Source organism: Phacochoerus africanus, chromosome 2 (assembly GCF_016906955.1).
Source record: "Phacochoerus africanus isolate WHEZ1 chromosome 2, ROS_Pafr_v1, whole genome shotgun sequence".
NCBI lineage: Eukaryota > Metazoa > Chordata > Mammalia > Artiodactyla > Suidae > Phacochoerus > Phacochoerus africanus.
The window spans coordinates 278680036-278699957 of NC_062545.1; the positions used below are offsets into that span (position 1 = coordinate 278680036).

The 19922-nt window shown below is 68.4% G+C and overlaps 1 protein-coding gene across 3 annotated transcripts; it reads right to left on the reverse strand.

Moving 5' to 3' along the window:
- Positions 1-14: 14 nt before the first annotated feature.
- Positions 15-19224, reverse strand: SNAPC4 (small nuclear RNA activating complex polypeptide 4). Of its 3 annotated transcripts, none has more exons than XM_047768934.1 (25): positions 19146-19219; positions 18292-18446; positions 18018-18156; positions 17231-17277; positions 16084-16251; positions 15879-16004; positions 15335-15413; positions 14948-15029; positions 14176-14280; positions 14028-14100; positions 13751-13915; positions 10686-10833; positions 10499-10605; positions 10280-10374; positions 8629-8723; positions 7107-7186; positions 6367-6813; positions 5767-5850; positions 5385-5604; positions 4979-5049; positions 4427-4510; positions 4024-4051; positions 1959-3556; positions 908-1030; positions 15-287 (listed from the first exon to the last, which is right to left on the reverse strand). In XM_047768934.1, exons 3-24 carry the CDS (start codon positions 18145-18147, stop codon positions 917-919), a joined length of 4146 nt encoding a protein of 1381 aa, XP_047624890.1. In that variant the 5' UTR covers positions 18148-18156; positions 18292-18446; positions 19146-19219; the 3' UTR covers positions 15-287; positions 908-916. The 3 variants fall into 3 exon arrangements, with proteins under 3 accessions (XP_047624890.1, XP_047624891.1, XP_047624889.1); XM_047768935.1 differs by having other exon boundaries at positions 18292-18337; positions 19146-19216; XM_047768933.1 differs by lacking the exon at positions 18292-18446 and having other exon boundaries at positions 19146-19224.
- Positions 19225-19922: the final 698 nt, after the last annotated feature.

The window sequence follows — 19922 nt, forward strand, 5'->3', positions numbered from 1 at the left end:
ACAGCCAAAAAAAACCCAACAGGACTTCTACAAAAATTATTTATTTGTTGGCTGCACCTGCGGCTGGGGCAGTTCCTAGGCCAAGGACTTGAATCTGTGCCATGGCGGTGACCCAGCTGCTGCCCCCCAGGGAGCCCCCCCATGTCTTTGCCCCTCCGCTGCTCTGATGCGCACGTCATGACGTGGTCGCTGCTGGCAGAGCCTTTCTTCTGCGGGTCAGGGGGTCAGCGGGGGCCCCGGGCCCACCTCCTCCGGGCCGCAGCAGTGGGCGTCGCCCTAGGGCAATCCTGGAACACAGATCACTTGATGGCACGGTGCCCTGACCCCTCGGACCCCCTCTGCCTGATGGGCCTGGGCAGGTGGGGTGAGGCCCTACCACCCACCTGCAGTCCATGGACCGGGCTGCGTGGGGGACTGGCCCTGGAGCCTAGCGGGCTCTAGACAGGCTGACCCCATGTTCCCAGGCTCCCTGTCCCCTCCCTCCACCTGTTACTCCAGGCCCAGAGCCTCTTGCAGCGGAGCCCGTACTGCTCCAAGGACCCGGCTCCACCTCTGGGGATGCCCGCCCTGACTCAGGCCTCAGTTTCGGGGGGACCAACAGTGCTGGGGCCTGATGCCGACGTCGGGGGGGCAAGTGCCGCGAGGACACGGCTGGGACAGTGATGCTGCCCTAGGGTGGCCGGGGTGGGTGTCTCTGAGGAGCGGACGGTCAAGCAGAGACTGAATGGAGGTATGGATGAGCCTGGCACACACGGAAAACAGGCAAGGCAGACGGGCGGCAGCGCAAAGGCCTTGGGGCACACCTGGGAGGGGAGCGCCCCCAAGACCCTGCCCTCAGAGCCCCGCATTCGCCCGGCCTGCCATGAACGACACCATCGCACCCGAGCCAAGGGCCCGTGCCACTCACCCCCACCGCTCACACCAGCCGCCTCCGCTTCCGGGCGTGCCAGGCGTGCCGGGTTCTGAGTATGTCAAGGTCGTCAGAATCCAGGCTGGGGGGTGCCGAGCCCTCACCAGGGCCTGGTGCTCCCTGAAACAAAACCCGAGCAGAAGGGGACGAGTGACCCTCCAGCCACCATGGGCAGAGGATGAGGGAGCAGCGGGGAGCAGCGAGAGGTCTTCGGATGCTGTGTCCCAAGGCCGGGACGGGCAGCTGCTCAGACTCTGGGAGGGGCTGGGGTCCCGACAGTGGGGGCCACTGCAGGCTGGGCTGGTGACAGGTCACAGTCAGGGGCTGACGGGGAGGGAACGGAGAGCTGCTGTCTTCCAGCAGCCACTCGGGGGGCTCCGGGCCCCCTGCTGGGCCCGCAGGGCAGGGACCCAACCAAGGGGGACGGTGGTGCCAGAGGCTGTACCCGCCGTGGGGACGGGGCCCTGGGATGGAAGGGAGACGGGCTGGGCCGGTCTGGCAGGGAGGGTGGGGCCCACCCTGGCCACGTGTCAAGGGGAGGGACTGACTACTTCTGGGGGTCCCCGGGAGGGTCCCCAGTGCTCCCCGGAGCAGGGGCCTCTCGAAGCCGGCACAAGAGTCTCGCGGGGACCTGGCCCTCCCGCTGGGCCCCCCAGTAACAGGGGACAAGGAGACACCTCCTCGTGAGGAGGAGACGCTGGGGACGACAACGCTGGGCGGGACTCCCGAAGGACCTCCGTGTCCACGAAGCGCGGGCGCCGCGGCCACCACGGGGGGTGAGCGCACCGGGGCCCCAGGACCACTTCTCCCGCAGTCGAGGCCGTGTGGCGGGCCTGGCGTCCCAGCAGCGAGCTTCCTGCTGCCCAGATGCCACACAGCATCGGGCAGCCTGGAGGCCTCTTCCTCCTCGGAAACCAGCCGGCCGGCCCTCCCAGCCCCACTTCCCCCGCTCCCGCCTGGGGGTCTGGGGGCCAGACCCGCCCCCCGCCCCCAGCCGCCGTGCAGGAGCCGCGGGGAGAGGCGAGGGCTCCGCACCACGGCCGCCTACCTGAGTGGGGGTGGGGGCTGCGGGCCCCGCCTGGCGTCCACTGGGCCAGCCCCCCAGCCGTCCGCCGTCGTCAGCGAGCTCCAGCTCATCCAGGCTGTCGTCGTCGCTCTCGGAGTCCACCCCCGCGGCTGCCGACAGGGTGGTGGGGACGCCGTGGGGCGGCAGGGTGGCCAGGAGCGCGGGCAGGGCGAAGGCCGCCAGGAACCGTGCCTTCAGCAGCAGGTAGGCCGGGCTGGACTGGAGCCGCTCCCTCACCTGCCCCAGGGGGGCCTGCTGGGCTCCGGCTGCCCCGCTGGGCACCAGGGAGGCAGCCCTGTGCTCCAAGGCCTTCTTGTGGAGCAGGAGGCCAGACAGCGCCCGCAGGCTGCACAGCGTGGGGGGCTGGTAGGAGAGCCTGCCCGCCAGTGGGGGCACGCACACCCCCCGCTGCCCTGTCAGCCACCCCCGCACGGCCGCCTCGCTCTCCTGGGACAGGAGGCGCAAGTCCGGGGCACCCTTCTCAGGCCCAGGCCAGGGTGGGGGTGGCCTCTCCAGGCCCTGATGCCTCGTGGGTGCCCCTCCTGGGCCAAGGCCACCCGGCAGAGGCAGCTGGCTGGACCCACAAGGCTCGGCCTCAGGGTGGTCGGCCAGGGGCTTGGCCGGGGACAACGTCCTGGGTACAGATGTCTCCCCAGCCACCTGGGCTTCTCCGGGGCAGGACGGTCCCCCAGGGCCGTGGGCCACATCACCGTGCCCCTCTGCAGGGCTGTGGGCTGTGGGGGGTGTCTTGGGAGGGGGATCGGGCCCCACACTCACGTGGGCTGGGGGCTGCTTGGGGCCCTGGCCTGCCCGCGTCTCCGTCAGGGAAGGAGGAGGTGTCCCCGACAGCCCCTCGGGGTCAGGAGGCCCTGCTGGCCTGGGAAGGCTCACCACAGCTGGCACAGGGAGCAGCCCCTGGGCTGTGAGCACCCACGTAACGGGCAGAGGGGTGCTGGCCACCACGTGGGACGCGCCCGTGTGTGCAGCCAGAGACGGCGTTAGGCTGCGGGGCTGAACAGGCAGCTGAACGGGGCTGGGGGCTGCAGGGAGGAAAGGCGGTGCTTCGGGCAGGCCCTGCTTCCGAGACGTGGCTGGTGCCTGCGACTGTCCGAGGCTGCTCAGGTGGCAGCTCGCAGGGACCTGGCTGGGGCCCAGAGCTGGGGCCCTGGGGGCAGCAGGGGTCACGCCAGCTGCCATGGAGGCCGGAGCGAGGGCCAAGGCGTGCAGGGCTGGGGGTCCCTCCTCGGCTGAGGCCCAGGGGCCTGGAGCACTTGGACTGGCTACTGCCGGGCCCCCAGGCCCAGAGAGCACGGCGCCGGAGCCCGGGAGCTGTTGGGCGGGCAGCGGCTGGAGGATCGCGGGCGAGGAGAGCAGCAGCTGGGGCGGGAGGACCGCGGGGCCCTGGGCGGCCTTCCGGGCCCGGGCCTCTCGCAGACGCTTCTCGCGAAGCAGCTCAGACACAGTTTTGGGCTTGGGCCGGGGTCCGCTTGGAGCTGGTGGGGACTGAGGCCCGGTGCCCCCGCTGTGGCTGGCACTCTTCTTTGCTGCTCCTCGGGCTGACCCGTTCTGGAAGAGGTGGCCTGTGGGGAGGAGAGAGCAGGCCTGTGAGCTCCAGGCCGCCAGCTCTGCGTCCCTGGGGAAGGGCCCTTGGGGTGGGCAGCTGGTGGGAAGGGCAACCAGGCCAAGGGGTGTGTCAGGCCCGCTCGGCACCCCAGCCATGACCGGGTGGGCAGGGGGGAGCCCGCGGCAACCCTGCACTTCGGCTTATGTGCCCAGTGAGCGTGCCCCAAGTGAGGACTACTGCCCCCCCAGCTCCCCGGACCCCAGACCCTCCACCAACTCTGCTGCTGTTGGGGAGACCCCCCTGAGCTGGTGCCGGGGAAGGCTGGCTCTCAGTGCCAGGAGCTGCCCCCCCCCGCCCGCCAGCCAGGCCTTGTCCCTGTCACAGGATCCAAGCAGACCCAGCGCAAGGGGCCAAATCGGAAGCCCGGGTCGGCCCCTCTCCCACTGAACAACCGAAACAAAGGAAGAGGCAGACGGGCATCACCTGGGCTATTCCGGGCACTCGAGGGCACCTGAGAGAGAAAAGAGTAGAGCTGGCACCTCGGGGACGTCACTCGCCTCTCACTTGCAGTGGGGACGAGGCCCCAAGCCCAGGGCCCACCCCCCTCCCAACACGACTCCACCCCAAAGCACCCCGGAGAGCTCGTCTCGGGGGCGTCAGGGCTGAGGGGTCTGCAGGGAGAGGCAGGAGGGCCCACGGCCTCCAGACAGCAGCACGGTCCCGTCACCCCCTCCTGGAGACCAGGCTTAGGGACACAGCTCCTCCCGACAGAGCCCGCCTGCCCAAGGTCCCCACCCAAGGTGGCCTGTCGGGGAAGTGCTGGCGGTGCCATCGGCCTCAGCACTGGGGGTGGCCAGGGGGACAGAGGAGCCCGGGAGGCACTCACCCTCCCCCCGCTTGGCAGGGCAGGCGGCTGGGCCCTCCTCTCCCGAACGACCTCCATGCAGCCGGCCGTGTCGATCCGGAACAGCTGAAGGACGGGTGGCACCGCTTGGCCCCGGTGACAGGCAGCTCTTCCCAGCCCGTCCTGAGATGCCCTCCCCCCAGTGAAGATGGAGTGGGGGCCCCGGCGGGTGCCGACCACAGCGGCTTTTATGGAGCGGCCCCCAAGCCCCGGGTCCCCTAGATTCCGGCCCTCGGGGTGCCTGAGCGGCGGTGTCTTCCCTGCCCCGACTCAGGTCCTTGGGAGGCCGTGCCCGGCGTCTTGTCCCCTCCGTTCCATGGCCTGGGGGCTGCCGGGGCCCCTCCCCCGGGGTCCAGCTGACGGTGGCAGCCTGCTGCCCCGGCCACGCTGACACCCACAGAAAGTCCCAAGGCCCGGAAGGACCATTTTGAAGGATCCACAACTTCAAAGAGCTGGACTTCAAGGAATAACCCGCCAGAGACTTCACACCCGTGCCCAGAGGGCCGAGCACAAGGCGGCTGCGCTGGCGCCTACCTGGATGAGGAGGGTGAACACGGGGGTGCTGGCCAGGCGGGCGCCCTGCAGCTGCTTCCCGATGCCATCGGCTGGGGGAGAGGGCGCGAGAGCCAAGTGGCCTAGGGCCCCCCTCCTCCTGAAGAAGCCCAAGTCGAGCTGCTGCCGCGCTCAGCCAGGGGCGTTCCCGAGCCCACCCCCCGGAGGAGACGCTCCCCAAACCCACACACGGGCACCCAGGTAGGCGGAAGGCTGACGAGCTGCTCCCCCTGGCACTTCCTGAATGGCCCACCGTGTGCTCCCAGGACGAGAGGGAGAGGCAAGATCCCAACCCCCAAGCGGACAGTGGGTTTCCAGCCCCCACACCCCAACAGGGCAGGCGTGACCCCCCGAGCCTGTGGGTCCCCGGGCACGCAGGGGGCAGCACCTCGCCTGTGCAGCACGGCGGGCCTCCAAGGCGCACACGGCAGGGTGACGTCGCCCACCCACGGGCTCACGGCCATCAGAAGCTGGCGCTCAAGGAGCCTCCTCTGCAGGGCGTGTCTCCGGCGCCACCGCGGCTGCACGCGGGGCCTGGCCACGCTGCCATCGCTGGGGCTGGGCCCCAGGGGTGAGCCGAGCAGGCGAGGCCGCCGCAGCTTCTCCTTCTGAGGACAGAGAGGCACCTGGGTGTCCGCCCATCGTTCTCACGCCTGCTGGTGCCAGAAGGGGCCCCCAGGCCCGGAGGAGGGGAGACGGCGGCGAGGCGGGCTGGGGGGTAGGGGGCTTGGCGGCTGGGGCGTCGCAGGCGGCCACGGGCAGGCTCTTACCAGTGCCCGGCACAGGGCGGCCGTGTTGGTCCTGAGCACGCGCAGCACTGTCTCCAGGGGCACCCTGAGCGGACGCCTCGCCCCCTGACGGGAAGACAGCGTGGGGTGGGCTCTGCTCGGGCCGCACGTACAGCTCCCTGCCCCGACCCCAAGCTCGTGGCGCCGGCACGCTGGGCCGGTGGAAACGCCCTCTGGAGTGCGGTGGCCCCAGGCGGGGCCTCCCCCAGAGGAGGATCACGGCTCCCTAAGCGCTGGCTGCAGAGGCTGCACCGGAACGGGCCCCACCCCGAGCCTGCGCTAAACTGGGCGGCAGGCCTCGGACCCGACGTCACATCCCTCCCGAGCAACGGGCCCACGCGGTCCCCTGGGCACACAGGGTGGACCTCCAACCTTGCCCAGGACGGGCCAGTCTGTCTGCTCCAAATGCCACCCAAATGTGCCCAGAGCGGAGTCTGAACCCAGGGCCCCCACACCCCCGAGACCGGCCAGGTCGGACCAGGTGGACGGCGGGACCCCCCACCGGGACTCAGGCAGGCCGGGGGGGAACAGCTCCCACTCGCGGCCCCGGCCTTCTGCGCCCCGCCCCCGCCCGCGGCCTACCTCGTCCGCCAGACCCTCGGAGCCCGAGGGGCGCGCATCCGCCGAGCGTGGGCACCCGCCGCCTCTCAGGCTGGTGCTTGGGGTCTCGGAGGGGGCCTGGGCCCGGCCCGTCTCCTCTCCTGGGGCCACGTCGGAGCCCTCGGGAGGCCTGGGGGAGGCGCTGCGGTGGCCGGGCCAGGCCCCCGGCCCCACTCCCCACGGCACCCTGGCGCTCTGCCTGGTGGGAACCCACAGGTCCATGTCCGGCACGGGGTGCTGCACCGATGGCGGCGCCTGGCCATCCGCCCGGGCCTCTGGGGCTCCCTCCGGCTCCACGTCCTCACTGCTGCTGGAGCTGCTGCTGGAGCCCCCGCTGTCCCCACTGTCCCCGCTGTCCTCGCTGCTGGAGCTCCAGCACACCCTGCGAAGCGGCCGCCGCCGCCGCCGCCTGCCCCGGCTCTGCTGCTTCTGTGGAGGAAGGGCCGCTCGGAGGTCCTGGCTCCCAGGGTTCAGCCCGGGGACAGGCCAGCCCGCCCTCTGGGGAGAGGCCCGAGGGGCGGAGAGCGTGGTACCGGAAGCCCACCCTCCCGACGGCCCTGCGGAGAGCGCAGCGGCCAGCCAGGCCGTGTCTCTCTGCCCTCGGCTGCCGGGAAGGAGGCGCCCTGCCAGAAAGCAGGCTCCCTCGTCCTCGCCCCCAGCCACCCCGGGTGGCGCGAACCCACAGGCGCCGGGCCTCTGGCCAGCTCCCGGCAAAGCCTCACCCTGGCCATGATCTTCCACTTGCTCAGGCACTGGGAGTCTGTCCGGTGTGGGAGCTCAGAGGCTATTTTCGCCCAGTGACCTGCAGGAGCGGAGAGCACGGGAGTCACTCCCTACGGAAGGTTCTGGTAACACGGTTTGCGGGCCGCGAGGTGCGCCTGTGTCTCCTGGAGAGGACCTTGCTGCATTCCGTCAGAAGGGGGTTTCAGGCTTGAACCTGCGCCCCCATGGAGAGCAGTCAGGCTCTTAACCCACTGAGCCACAAGAGGAACTCCACAGGCGAACCAGAGATTTAAGGAGCAACAGAAAAGGGAGGGAGCTGGGCTTCGGGCGCGAGTCCGCCTCCTCCCCCGGCTGCCAGTCTCCTGAATGAAGCAATTTTTCCTCTCCGACCACAAAAGGAAAAGATCGGAGTTCCTGTCGCGGCACAGTGGAAACGCATCTGACCCGTGTCCACGAGGACGCAGGTTCCATCCCTGGCCTCGCTCCCTGGGTTAAGGATCCAGTGCCGCCGTGAGCTGGGGTGCAGGTCGCAGACACGGCTCGGATCTGGGGTGGCTGCGGCGGTGGCTGGGGTGCAGGCCGGCGACCACAGCTCCGATGGGACCCCTAGCCTGGGAACCTCCATGTGCCGCGGGTGCGGCCCTAAAAAGACAAGAGATCAAGGAAGCTAAACGCTGGTTCTTTGAAAAGATAAACTCTCAGCCACACACATCAACAAAATCAGAGCCGGAAAGCAGTTACAACCGATGCCACAGAAACAGAGAGGCCCACGTGACGTGGTCGCGCACAAGCCACGCGCCCAGTCGGACGAGTCCCGGAGAAGCACGTCCGTTCTTCCGAGACAGAGTCAGACAAACAGAAAACACGAGCAGACTGACGACCCGAGGAAACCCCGCCTCAGTCGTTTAGCCAACTCAGCAAACACAAGCCCAGGGCCGGACGGCTTCGGAGGCGGGCTCTCCCGAGCCTCTGCGGAAGAGCTAGCATGCCAGGGCTCCCCGCGGCGTCACCCACACAGGGACGCGACCCACGGCTCCGCTGGGGCGGGAGGAAGAGGGGTCAAGAACGACAGAGGGTACACACAGCGGGCGAGGCTCCGCCGCAGGAGGACAGAAACGAAACCTTGCAACGACGTGGACGGACCTAGAGGGCGTCAGGCCACACGAGGCCAGACAGACAGACGCGCTCAGCACGGTCTCGCTCGTGAACGGAGTCTCAAAGGTGAAACAAAACAAAAAACACAGGCACAGAGAACAAACGGGCGGCAGCCGAGGGGAGGGGCCGCACAGGGCGACTCGGGGTGGGTGGGGTGGGGGTGCCCAGAGGCCCGAGCCCCCCCGCCCTGCCGGGACGGCGAGGCCGGGCCAGGACAAGGGCCAGACGCGGACCGCGGCCGGCAGCACCACCTTCGCGGGCACGGACGGCTCCGAGACTCACCGCGGCGGCTCCTGACACGAGCACGCGCCCCGTCACTCCCTCGTGCCCGTGGACCTCAAGCGACTCGGGGAAATGGGGACTCACCCACGCCGTGTTTTCCTATCAGCTCAAGGAGCCTTTCCTCTTCTTGGGCGCTCCATCGTCCCTTCTTCAAGCTCAGCCGCAACCTCCGGAGATACCTGCGGCAAACGGAACGAGGGGTCCTGGAGAAGCCACGCGGCTGCCGGCCCCCGCGACGGTTTCCAAGCCGCGACACCCAGAGCGCAGGCGGCCACAGAGAAGCACAGGGAAGCGACGTCCGCTGACGGCTTGCTGGAAACGCTCGTGCTTCAAAGGTCACCCCTGAGAAGAGGGGGGTCTACACGTCACGCGTCTGCCGAGAGACTCGTGTCTGGAGCACGTCGAGAACGTTCCGTTTGAAGGCAGCGGAGGACAAGCCCCGGTACTTCTTCAGAGAAGACACGCAAAAGGCCCCGCAGCACCGGGAAGGACGGTCGGCATCGCCAGCCGTCAGGGAAACGCACCCCAAAACCACCGGGAGAGCCCGTTCACGCCCACTAGGACGTGGGCGACGTGGGCGCCAGGACGGTCAGCGACGGCAAGGACGTGGGGCGGGCCCTCCCTCGCGGCCGGCGGGACGGACAACCTTCCGAAAACAGCCGCGCCTCCCCAAGTTAGAGAAGCGGCGCCCCGAGGCCCGTGACTGCCCTCGCAGGCGCGGCTGAAACGAGCGAGCACCCGCGCGGTCTCGCTCTCGCGGGTCCCTGTGACGCGCCAGGCGCCAGGACGTCGTGCGTTTCCGAGGCGGAGCTGCTCCGCTGCCCACGCGCACCCTCCCGTCCGCTCTGGGGCAGACACGTGGGCTGGTTCCGCCTTCGGGCCGCCGTGAACACGGCCGCGGGGAGGTGGGCGTACAAAGGGCCGAGGCCCTGCTTTCAGTTCTCTCGGGGACGGGGTGTGGCGGCAGGGGACCAGCCATCCTGTGCTCAGCGCCCCGCAGAGGCCCCGGGGCTGTCCCGGCGGCCGAACCACGTTCCGACCCTGCCGACAGCGTGTGCGAGGGCGGCAGCCGGGCCGCGTCCTCTCCAGCACCTGTCCCTCCCCAGCTGTAAAAGCGCCAATGTCCCAAGGCACGGGAAGCAGTCGCCGGCTGCGCTGCCGCCTCGAACGTCGACAATGACGGACTCGGGGCCACGTGCGTGTCTGCCCCCGGGGACGTGTCCCGTCAAGCCCTCGCCCGTCTTGAGCGGGGCTCTTGTTAGGGAGCAGCGTTTCTTTGTGGGGCGACCACAGCATTACCGAAAACTACTGGGATGACGGCCGCGCGGCCCCAGGAACACACTGAACCCACGGAACCGTACGCTCTAAGCCAGCGAGTCAGATGTAAGCTACGTGATAAAGCTGTTGCCAAAAAAATAAATGAGCCAAGAAGGAGGACGCCGAGGCAGCCTGCAGAGACCCTGCCCCGGGGCCCGGGAGAAGAACTTGGGGAGCAGGGCTCAGGGCTACCGCCAAGCAGGGCAGCTGCCAGGACCTCACGGGGCGCCTGGACAAAACCTGGTTTGAGAAAGCGGCCATCCTGCTCCCGGAGCAGGCCAAGCCCGCCACCCCAGGCCCCGAGGGCCGCGCCACCCTCCTCAGCCCGCAGGCCACCGGGGCCAGCCCCCAGCCCCGCCCGCGGCCCACACGGAAGCAGCCCCAGCAAGGCCTCCCTGGCCGGCGCTGTGCGACTCACCGATCTCGGCACTGGGCATCGCTCCTACCTGGCACCTCCTCCCGGATTTTAAACCAGTCCTGCTCCCCGTATTTGGCAACTGCCTGGAGCAACTTCTGCAGGGAGAGACGAGGAGACAGACAATGCCTCTGCGGGCAGGGTCACGACCTCTGCACCCCCGCGTTGGCCCAAGACAGGGCACAGGGCCCAGCAGCCCGGCCCGGGTCCCGGCAAACGCACCGCGTCCTCCTCTGGGGCCCAGAGCCCCTTCTTCAGGGCGGGGTCCAAGCTTTTGGTCCAGCGGTAGATGAGCTGCGTGGAGTCCCTCCCCTCCATGTAGTAGGCGACTGCAGACAGAGCCCGCGGCGAGTCAGGCGGCCCCCGGCGACCGGCTCGCGGGCCGCCCGGGAGGACCCCCAGGACTCACTGCGCCGGTAGGGGATGTGGCTGCCGACACCCATGGCCTGCACCAGCTGGGTGAGCATGCGGTCCTCCTCCTGCGTCCACTCCCTGCGCTTCAGGGCTGCGTTGTGCTGCTGGTACTTCTGCAGGCACTGGAAGGCACTGCGGCGGGTCTGCGGGCACGGGGGGGAGGCGGGGGTCACGGCCCAGGGCCTGGGACCGGGGACAGTGGGGGGCAGCCCTGACGGCGAACGGGGCCACTGACAAGGACCGCCAAGCCCCGGCTGACGCAAGGGGTCTGTCTGCAGAGTCCCGACGGTGCACTGGCGTGACACCCGCGCCTCCTGCAAACTCAGACTTCATCGGAGTCCTCGGTGCGGCCGGCCCCGCGGCTCCGGCTCCAACTCGGGGCCGCATCCGCTCCTCGAAGCCCACGTGGGGCGGCTGAGAGGCGCAGGCCGGGCGGCGCTGACAGCCCCTGGTGCGCTGACAGCCTCCGGCTCCCAGCGCCGCCTGTCCCTCCACCCGTCTCCCGGGGAAGGGGCTCCCAGAGCCCGCGAACGGCATCTGAAGCCCTTCTCTCCTAAAGCGAGCTCTGCTTCCAGCGCAGCGGCTGCCTGGCCTTGGGCGGTCCGCTCCGCCACGAGGCCTGGGCCTGGCGACGCGCTTCCGACGTGAACGCGCGTGCGTGGAAGAAACACCTCACGTGCTGGCCCGCGATTTAATGGACCACCTCGGCTCCACGAGAGACACGGCCGAGGGAAGCAGAAGAGGGCACAGGCCGGAGAAGGTACTTGTGAAAAGACGCCCGAGAGGAGGTGTTACCAACACACACAGACGCCTAGAGCGCAACAATCAGGAAGCCCGCAACCCGATCCAAACAGGACCGGGGGCCACAACAGACCCGCGGCAAAGACGACGTGTGGACGGCACACAGCGCGGGAGCTTCCAGGGCCTCTGTCTCAGGGGACATGAACAGGACGACCCCGCCCAAGGCTAGGCCCCCGGGGGCAGCAGGAACCCCCGCTCCGACGTGGGAAGGTGGCCGAGCGCAGCCGCTCCGAGGGCCACTGCAGGTACAGAGCAGGACGTGTTGCCACCGCGACCCAGCGACCGTGCGGCCTGCGCCTGACCCAGAGGTGGTGAACACTTGTGTGGACCCCGCCGCCCGCCAGACGTGCACTGCCGCTGTCCTCACGGGGACACACCTTGGACGCCCCCGAGCTGCCGTTCAGCAGGTGCTGAACAGGGAAATTCCGGTCCATCCAGACACCGGAATACGACTCGGTGTGAACAAGAAACGAACCACCACGCCCTGCAGACGGGGAGGAAACTCAACTGCACAGGACTGAGCGGGAGGCGTCGCCCTGGGAAGCCTCCACCCTTGCGGCCCTCGGAACGGGGCGAGACGGTGGGGACAGCGCGACGAAGAGCAGCTGCCGGGGTGGGGGTGGCAGGACCCCAGGGCGCAGCGTGGAGGGTTTAGGACAGCGAGAACCTGCTCCGCATGAGGTGCGAAGGGGGGCACACGTCGTCTGCTTCTGCGGAAACCCACCCCAGGTGCAGCACCCCCACGACCCCGACGGAAACCGGGTGACTGTGACGCGGTAAGGACGGGTGCCGCTCCGGGGAGGCGAGGCCCGCAGGGCACAGGGCCTGCGAGAGACGCTGCCCCTTCCTCTCAACTTTGCCGTGGAGCCAAGCGGCTCCAAAAAAGGTCTTAAGAGAGGAAAACACTAAGAAAACGAAAGACAGAAAAGGAACTTGTGCAGCCCTGTTTACCGAGCGAAGGAGAGCCCGTGTCCCCAGTCGCACAGCAGCTGCCACCCGGGTTTCACCCGACTCGCGGCCACACGGCTCCTTCAGAGTCCAGCGGCTCCAGAGAGCACAACTCAGGAATGGGACCCTAGGAGCTCCTGTGCGGCGCAGTGGTTAGCGAATCCAACGAGGAGCCACGAGGCTGCGGGTTCAATCCCTGGCCTCCGTCAGTGGGCTGGGGATCCGGCGTTGCCGTGGGCTGTGGTGTGGGTCGCAGGCGCGGCTCAGATCCTGCGTTGCTGTGGTTGTGGTGGAGACCAGCGGCTGCAGCTCTGATTAGACCCCTAGCCTGGGAACCTCTACATGCTGAAAGTGTGGCCCCAAAAGACAGAAAAAGACAAAAGACAAAAAAAGAATTCTACCTAAGAGGTGCGTAGGGAACCCTAGGCTCCCAGAGCAGGAGATACCTTTGTTTTCACTTATTTATTCGCTTTGCTTTTTAGGGCTGCACCCGTAGCACGTGGAAGCTCCTGGGCTAGGGGTCAAATCGGAGCCACAGTTCCTGGGCTCCACCACAGCCACGGCCACGCCAGATCCTTAACCCCCTGAGCAAGGCCAGGGATTGAAGCCACATCCTCATGGATGTTAGTCGGGTTCGTTACCCCTGGGCCATGACGGGAACTCCTGTGCTCTTTGTTTTTAAACAGCTTTGGTAAGTTCAGTTGGGTCTGCTGCAATCACATGCTTGGCCACTAAAAACTGAGAAATTAAAAAACGGGAAATTTTGCAGATCACGTTTTCAGGTCATGATATTTGACCTAAAGAACAATAAAAAGGATTCCAACAAGCCCAACCATTTAAAATGAGAAAACAAACTCCTACACGAGCCAAGATCTGAAGAGGCAGTGAAAACTGAACCCACAGCCACCCACGCCCAGTAAGAGGGCGCCGTCTCAGACCCAGCTGCCCTCAGAAGAGCGGGCCCCGCACGCTCCGTCCTTCAAGACAGAGGCCTCGGTCCCCACCTCGGCAGACGGGAACCGCAGCGAAGCCGGGAAGAAACCAGGGAAGGGTCTCGAACCACCCAAAGCAGCTCCTCCCGAGCTCCGCCGGCGACAGGATGGAAGGGAAGGGAAGGGACGCGCACGGGGCTCCCGGCGGCGTGGGGAGCGCCTGCGGGACGGAGGGAGGGAGCTCTGGGGCTGCGGGGCCCCTGGAGACTCAGCCTCCCCCAGGGCCACGCCCTCGCCGGGGTGAGTGCAGACACACAGCTGCCGGCCCCCGGCTGCGGAACCGGCTCGGCCCTTGGCCGGGAGACCCTCCAGTGCTCACCCCCAGCTCCTCGGCGATCTCCTGCCACCGCAGGTGGCCGTGCTTGGCCGCGATGGCCTTCAGCTGGTCCACCTCCTGCGCGCTCCACTCCTGCTTGTTGATGCTCGGGTGCTCGTGGTTCTGCCAGAACTTGCGGGTCTCCTCCGCGCTGCGGCCGCCTTCGAACTGCTCGGCAGAGACGGCAGGTGGGGCCGCGGCAGGGAGCTCCGGCCTCTCTGCCCGAAGCTGAGCCCCACCCCCAGGCCCGGCCACCAGGACAGAGCCGCCCCCAACTCACGTTCACGTTGGCAATTTTCTCCCAGTCGTGGCTGTCCAGCCTGTGGCCGAGCAAGGCCTCCTCTGGCAGCTGACTGGCAAAGGACGAGGCGGCGGGTCAGGCCGGGTGCTGGCTCTCCCGGGCGCCGCCCTCCGCGGGGCCCCCTCACCTGATGTCCTGCACCTCCTTCTCGGCCTCGCGGACCTGCTTCTCCAGGGCCTGCCTCTCCGCGTCACTCGTCGCCCGGCTCTGCTTCTGCTGCAGGTACTCCAGCCTGAGAGACAGAGACGCACTGAGGCCACCCAAGGGGACGCCGTGCCCGGTGGGCGCCGCAGCCTCTCCACGGATCTGGCACGCACCCCGCTCCGGGCCACTGCCCCCTGCGGACACGTCACCCATCCTCCGCAGGGCCCGGCCTCCTCGCCCAGAGCGGGCGGCAGGACGCCCGCATGGGAGGCTGGTGCGGCACCGTGAGCGTGGACGCGGGTGGGCGGCGGCGGTCCGTGTCCCCACGGCTCTGCTCAGGCCTGCGACCCCCCACTGCCAGGCGCGCCACAGACGCCCTGACTCCCACACCCAGTGATGAGGCCAGACGCCGCTGCTTATGGCTGCAGCTTCCAGAACGGGCCCAGAAGAAAACCCAGGTGCCCCCCGGCCGAGAGGCGACGCGACCCTCACGACCAAGCCTGGCCCACACGTGAAACCCCCCGGCCTGAGACTGGGGGCGGGGCCTCGCTCACGGCAGAGGGGAAGCGGAGGCCCAGACCAGAGGGCCCACACGGGCCGCACGACGGCAAGCCCGGCCGGCTCCTCCACGCCCGACCCTGGGCCCTGGCCACCCCTCCGGGAGGAGCTCAGGGAGCAGCAGGCGCAGGGCGGACGGAGGCCCTGCCTGGCGGGCAGCCACGTCCCCCGTGCCCCCCGCGCCCGGACGTACGTACTTCAGCAACTTGGGCTGAAGCAGACGCTGCAGGCGGTCGCTCACCACGGCCTTCCGGAGCAGGGCCTTCTCCCAGCTCTTCCCTGAGGAGACAGAGGGCGTCGGCACGGGGCCCACCGGGAGGCCTGTGCCGCGACGGAACCCTCTTGGCGACTCCCGCACACTGTCCAGGCCACCGTGCCCTCCGTCCCCCCGGGCCTGGCACCAGCTACACGCACGCACGGGGCCTCCCGGCCGCTCAGCAATGAGGCAGGAGAGAGGGCCGTGAGGCAGTGAGCCGCGGGGCGATGGCCCCACCCTGGCCCGAGGGGACGGGCCCGGCGGTCAAAGCCCGGAGCAGCCCATGGGGCCACTGGGCTGGGAGCGAGAGGCAGGGCCAGGCTCTTACACTTGGTCACCAGAAGCTCCTCGAAGGCCTTGACGCCCTGGGCGGCCTTCTCCCGCGTGTCCTCGTTGGCAGGAGGCCCCTGTCAGACAATGTCACATGATGCCAAGCCTGCTCCCGGACAGGACGCAGGACCCCGTCCCTGCAGCTTCCTCCAGCAGCCCAGCCATGTGCCAGGCCGGGCCCTGGGCGCTGGCCCCAGAGCCCTGCCCCAGGACTGGCTCTGGCACAATGCAGTGGGCACAGGGCGTGCTCAGCGGTTGCACTAACACTGCCGGGGCTCAACCGTCTCCCCAGCCGCCCTGCCCACGCGCCCCTCGAGGAGATGCCTCGTTCCCTCCAAGGAGCGAGGGCAGCCGCCCGTTCCCGGGGATGGGCCTGGCCTTGGACCCAGGGCCCAGGGCAGCGTCTTAATTTAGCGAAGCTGGAGAACATTATCCCGAAGAAGCCACAAGAATTCACGACACCCGCAGAAGGGCGTGGGGACAAAAGCCCCGCCCACGGGGCCTGAGCCGCGCGTCGCTGGGCCAGCGGCCCGGCCACTCACCGCCCCGGTGACCTTGTCCTTGAAGTAGGGCTTCATGAAGTGCCCCACGTACAGGCGCACGGGCGGGCTCCGGCCGTCCTTCACCCTGCGGCCTCCAGACCCCGCCAGGGCCCACGAGACCTCCTCCTGCGGGACACAAGGGCCACCTGTGGGCCAGGCAGCAGAGACTCTCCCTGCAGAGACGGGGGCCCGAGGCCGGTCCTACCTGCTGCTCCCGGTTCTGGGCCAGCAGCAGGCTGACCTCGGCCAGCTTCTCGCGGACCACCTCCTGGTAGACCATGTTCAGCTGCAGGCAGGTCTCGGGGTCCTCGGGCAGGGCCCGCTCCTTTGCGTCGTCCTCGTCGTTGCTGGCATCTCCCCACCGCTCGTCCTCCTGGTTGCGCGGGGAAAGCACAGGTAAGGAGGCGGGATGCACGCCCCCATTCGCTCGCGGCCCCGTGGAGCCATGTTCTGGCTGCGAGACCTGTGACACAGGGCCACCCAGAGGGCACGGGCATTCCCTAGTTTAAAACCATTCGGCTTGGGAGTTCCCGCGCAGCTTAGCAGGCTAAGGATCTGGCATTGCTGTAGCTGTGGCACGAACCACAAACACGGCACAAGTTCCATCCCTGGGAGTTCCTGTCATGGCTCAGTGGTCACGAACCCCACTGGTATCCGTGAGGATGCAAGTTCGATCCCTGCCTCAATCAGTGGGCTAAGGATCCCCCATTGCGGTGACCTGTGGTGTAGGCTGTAAACGCGGCCTGGACCCGGCGTTGCTGTGGCTGTGGTGCAGGCCCGCAGCTGCAGCTCTGATTCGACCCCTGGCCTGGGAACTTCCATGTGCCACAGGCGTGGCCCTAAAAAGACGAGTCCAGAAAAACATAGAGCTCTGCCGAACCTGTACCATGGAGCACTCAGCTGTTAGAAGCGGCAAGCAGGGACTTCCCTGGCAGCTCAGCACATTCAGGACTGGCGTCGTCACTGGGGATGGTTTAACCCCTGGCCTGAGAACTTCTGCATGCTGCGGCCACAGTCACAGCAACGCAGGATCCGAGCCGTGTCTGCGACCTACACCACAGCTCACGGCAACGCCAGATCCCCAATCCACTGAGCGAGGCCAGGCATCAAACTCGTGTCCTCATGGATACTAGTCGGGTTCATTAACCTCTGAGCCACTAAGGAAACTCTGGGACAGGCTTAATTTTGATGTTATTTTGAGATGTTTTCTCTTTACTGACAGAAGTGAGTTACTCCTGTAACACAGAAAAACTGAGCTGAGTTCACGCATCCCCCCTCTCCCCCCACTTCCCGGGCCCACTGGAAGGGTGATGCGTCTGCCTCAGGGGGCGGCCAGCTCAGGCCAAAGTTACCGAGAGCAGGGGGCCAGTAGCGTCCGCGTCGTCGTCCGGCAGTGACTCTGTAGAGACGCAAACGTCACTGGTTGGTGACTGGTCACAGGACGATGCAGGCGCCGAGGGGACCGACCTGCCCGCCAGTGCGGCACACGGCCCAGTTCCTGGGCCGCCGCAGATGAGAGAGGGCGGAGGTGGGTGGGGATGAGACCAGTGCTGCGCGGACCCACCACTGGACCCAGGGCCGGGTCAGCCAGAAAGAGGAGATGCCAGCCTAACACAAAGTACCCCAGGAATGCAGGGAACAGGGACCGCTGGGGCAACGAGGGGAGGCTTCGCAGGAGACAGCTCCGTCCTGGGGGAGCGGGAGCTCGCCAGAGGCACAGCTCTGATAACACCGGCCCCGATAACAGGTGAAAAAGGCCCCAGTGTGGCTGCGGACTGTGAGAGGCGGTGCCAGAAGGCGGCGAGCACGCTGGGGGGCTCCGGATGGCCCCCACCGCAGGCAGGCCTCCAGTCGGAGCTGCGGGGAGGGGCACTCGAGCCCTGGGGGAGCGTGTGGGGTGGGCAGAACGAGAGCCTGGGCAGCCGCGGCCCAGGGAAGAGGCCCCTGGGTCTGAGCCCGGTGACTGCTGGAGCACGGGGACGGCTGATGGCCGAGCCCTGGAAGCCCCGCCCGCAGGACAGCTCGAGGCAGCGGACCAGCACCAGGCAGGTCCCCCCCTCACGAAGGAAGGACGGAAACAAACAGTCCAGGGGAGGAAAGGCAGCAGGGCTGCTCTGACCAGGGAGGGTGGCCGCTGACCTGCCTCAGAATCCGAATCCAGACTCGACTCTGAGACGTCCTCATTGATGCCCGAAGAGCCTGGATCCAAAATCCTCTCTAGCTCCTTGATCTCCTTGGATATCTTCTCTCTCTCCGCGTCTATATCCATGCCTCCCGCCTGCCCCCACACACACGAGGTTAGGATCCCAGGGAGAACGGGAGTCCCACCGTTCCGGCCTGTGGGCCATGGCAGAAGCCTGACCAAAGCAGACCGAGGGGCCTCAGAGGCCCGGGCCGGGGGGGGGCTGCTGACCTGACGCCCCGCGCCCGCCTGCTCTTCGCTGTCCACTGCTCCACAGCTGCAACCAGCACAGGGAGAACGATGGACGCGAACGTGGTCCAACCGCCCCAGAGCCAGGCCAGGAGTGCGCTGCTCACCCCCGGAGGGCGGGGGTGGCACACGGGCTGCTGGAGGAGGACGAGGAGCCCAGGCGCAGCCTGCTCGGCCTTGCACAGTTGGACACAGACCGCGGCGGGCAAGCTTCCCTGAGACCGACTGACCGGGTGCCAGGAGCCAGGAGCCTTCCGAGGGCGGGGCCTGCCGCGACCCCAGCCCAGGGCACTAACCCAACCCCGCTAAAGGCCAAGGGCCGCTTCTCTTAGGAACCAGGGTCGGGGGAGTCGAAAAGGGTCACAAGGGAGAAAGGGTCGTAAAGCGGCAGCAGCAGCAGGAGAAACGCCAAAGCACCCAAGCAGGGACCCAGGAGCCAAAAACACGCCCGAAAAACACCCTCCCGCCCGGGGCGGGCTCCTCCGCGCCGCAGACCCACCGGGCCCCCAGCCTGCGCAGCTCGCGCCGCGGCAAGAGGCCGAAACGCGGAGTGTTCATGAACCCCACGGGCCCAATCCGGCCGGCGCAGAAGCGGCAGCAGCTCCCGGCAGCCGCGGGCGGCGGGAAGGGGCTTCGAGGACCGCCGCGCTGCCGGGCGCCGGGGAGACCCGGGCGCGGACCAGCCCCTGGGCCGACCCGCCGCCGCCGCCCCTCGCCCGCCGCGTCTGGCCCCTCGCAGCCCCGCACCCGCCGGGGCCCTCGCAGCCTCCCGCCTGCCGCCCTCGCCCGTCGCGACCCCTGGTCCCGCACGTCCCCTCACCCGCGCCGCTCCTCACCTGCAGGCAGAGCCGGAGCCGGTCCTCGGCGCCGTTCGCTTCCGGCAGCAGCAGCGCGACTGCGGCTCGGCGACCGGAAGTCCCGCCTCCGCGGCCCCGGCAGAGGCGCGGGGCACGACGGGACGGGGCGCTCGGGAGGGCCGGTGCTGCCCCCGCGCGGCCGCCTTCGGGAGTGCGCGCGCCCGTAGACCTCCGGGCCGTGGCCGGGAGCCCCGCGGCGGGGCCAGAGCGTCTCCTGGGTACCTCGCGCAGCCACCGCGCCTCCCTGTGCTGTTTCTCCGCTCGATGTCCTCAGACTTTTGGCGGAGGGACCGAGGAGAAAACCTCCCAAGCGCTCGTACCGCCTGGGCGCCGAGGGCCGGCCCCGGAGACCACCCGCCTCGGGCCCCGGCGCTCCGCGGGGAGGGGCCCTGATTCCCAAGTGAGGGCGTCGTCCGGGTCCTGGAATTGGAATAAGGGCTTGGAGAAGTGGGGGTGCCCCTCCGCGTGGGGCGGAGGCGCAGGGGGGGGGCTGCGGGGACCGGACGCAAAACCGCGCCTCTTCCAGCGGGACCCGCGGCGCAGGCAGAGGCCGGGTCGACAAGTCGCCCGAGTTGGAAGCTTGCGTCTGCTGCCGTGAACACTTGGCGCGTCCAGAGGGGTGGAACAGCCCGTGCGCACCCCTCCTTGCTGCATCCAGCCCCTCGGGGCCCACTGAGGTCCAGGGTCTGCGGAGCATCTGGGGTGCTGGTGGGTGAAGGGCACCGAGGGACCCGCACACCCTCCAATCCCCAGGCC

What these genes read in the sequence shown, in the direction of transcription:
- SNAPC4 (XM_047768933.1), bottom strand. Translation starts at nt 18,147, where the DNA reads ATGGATATAGACGCGGAGAGAGAGAAGATATCCAAGGAGATCAAGGAG. An exon ending in AGGACAAGGTCACCGGGGCG is followed by an intron (nt 15,414 to 15,878) that starts GTGAGTGGCCGG and finishes ATTGTCTGACAG; the next exon opens with GGGCCTCCTGCCAACGAGGA. An exon ending in GAGTGCCCGGAATAGCCCAG is followed by an intron (nt 3,557 to 4,023) that starts GTGATGCCCGTC and finishes TCCTCCCCACAG; the next exon opens with GCCACCTCTTCCAGAACGGG.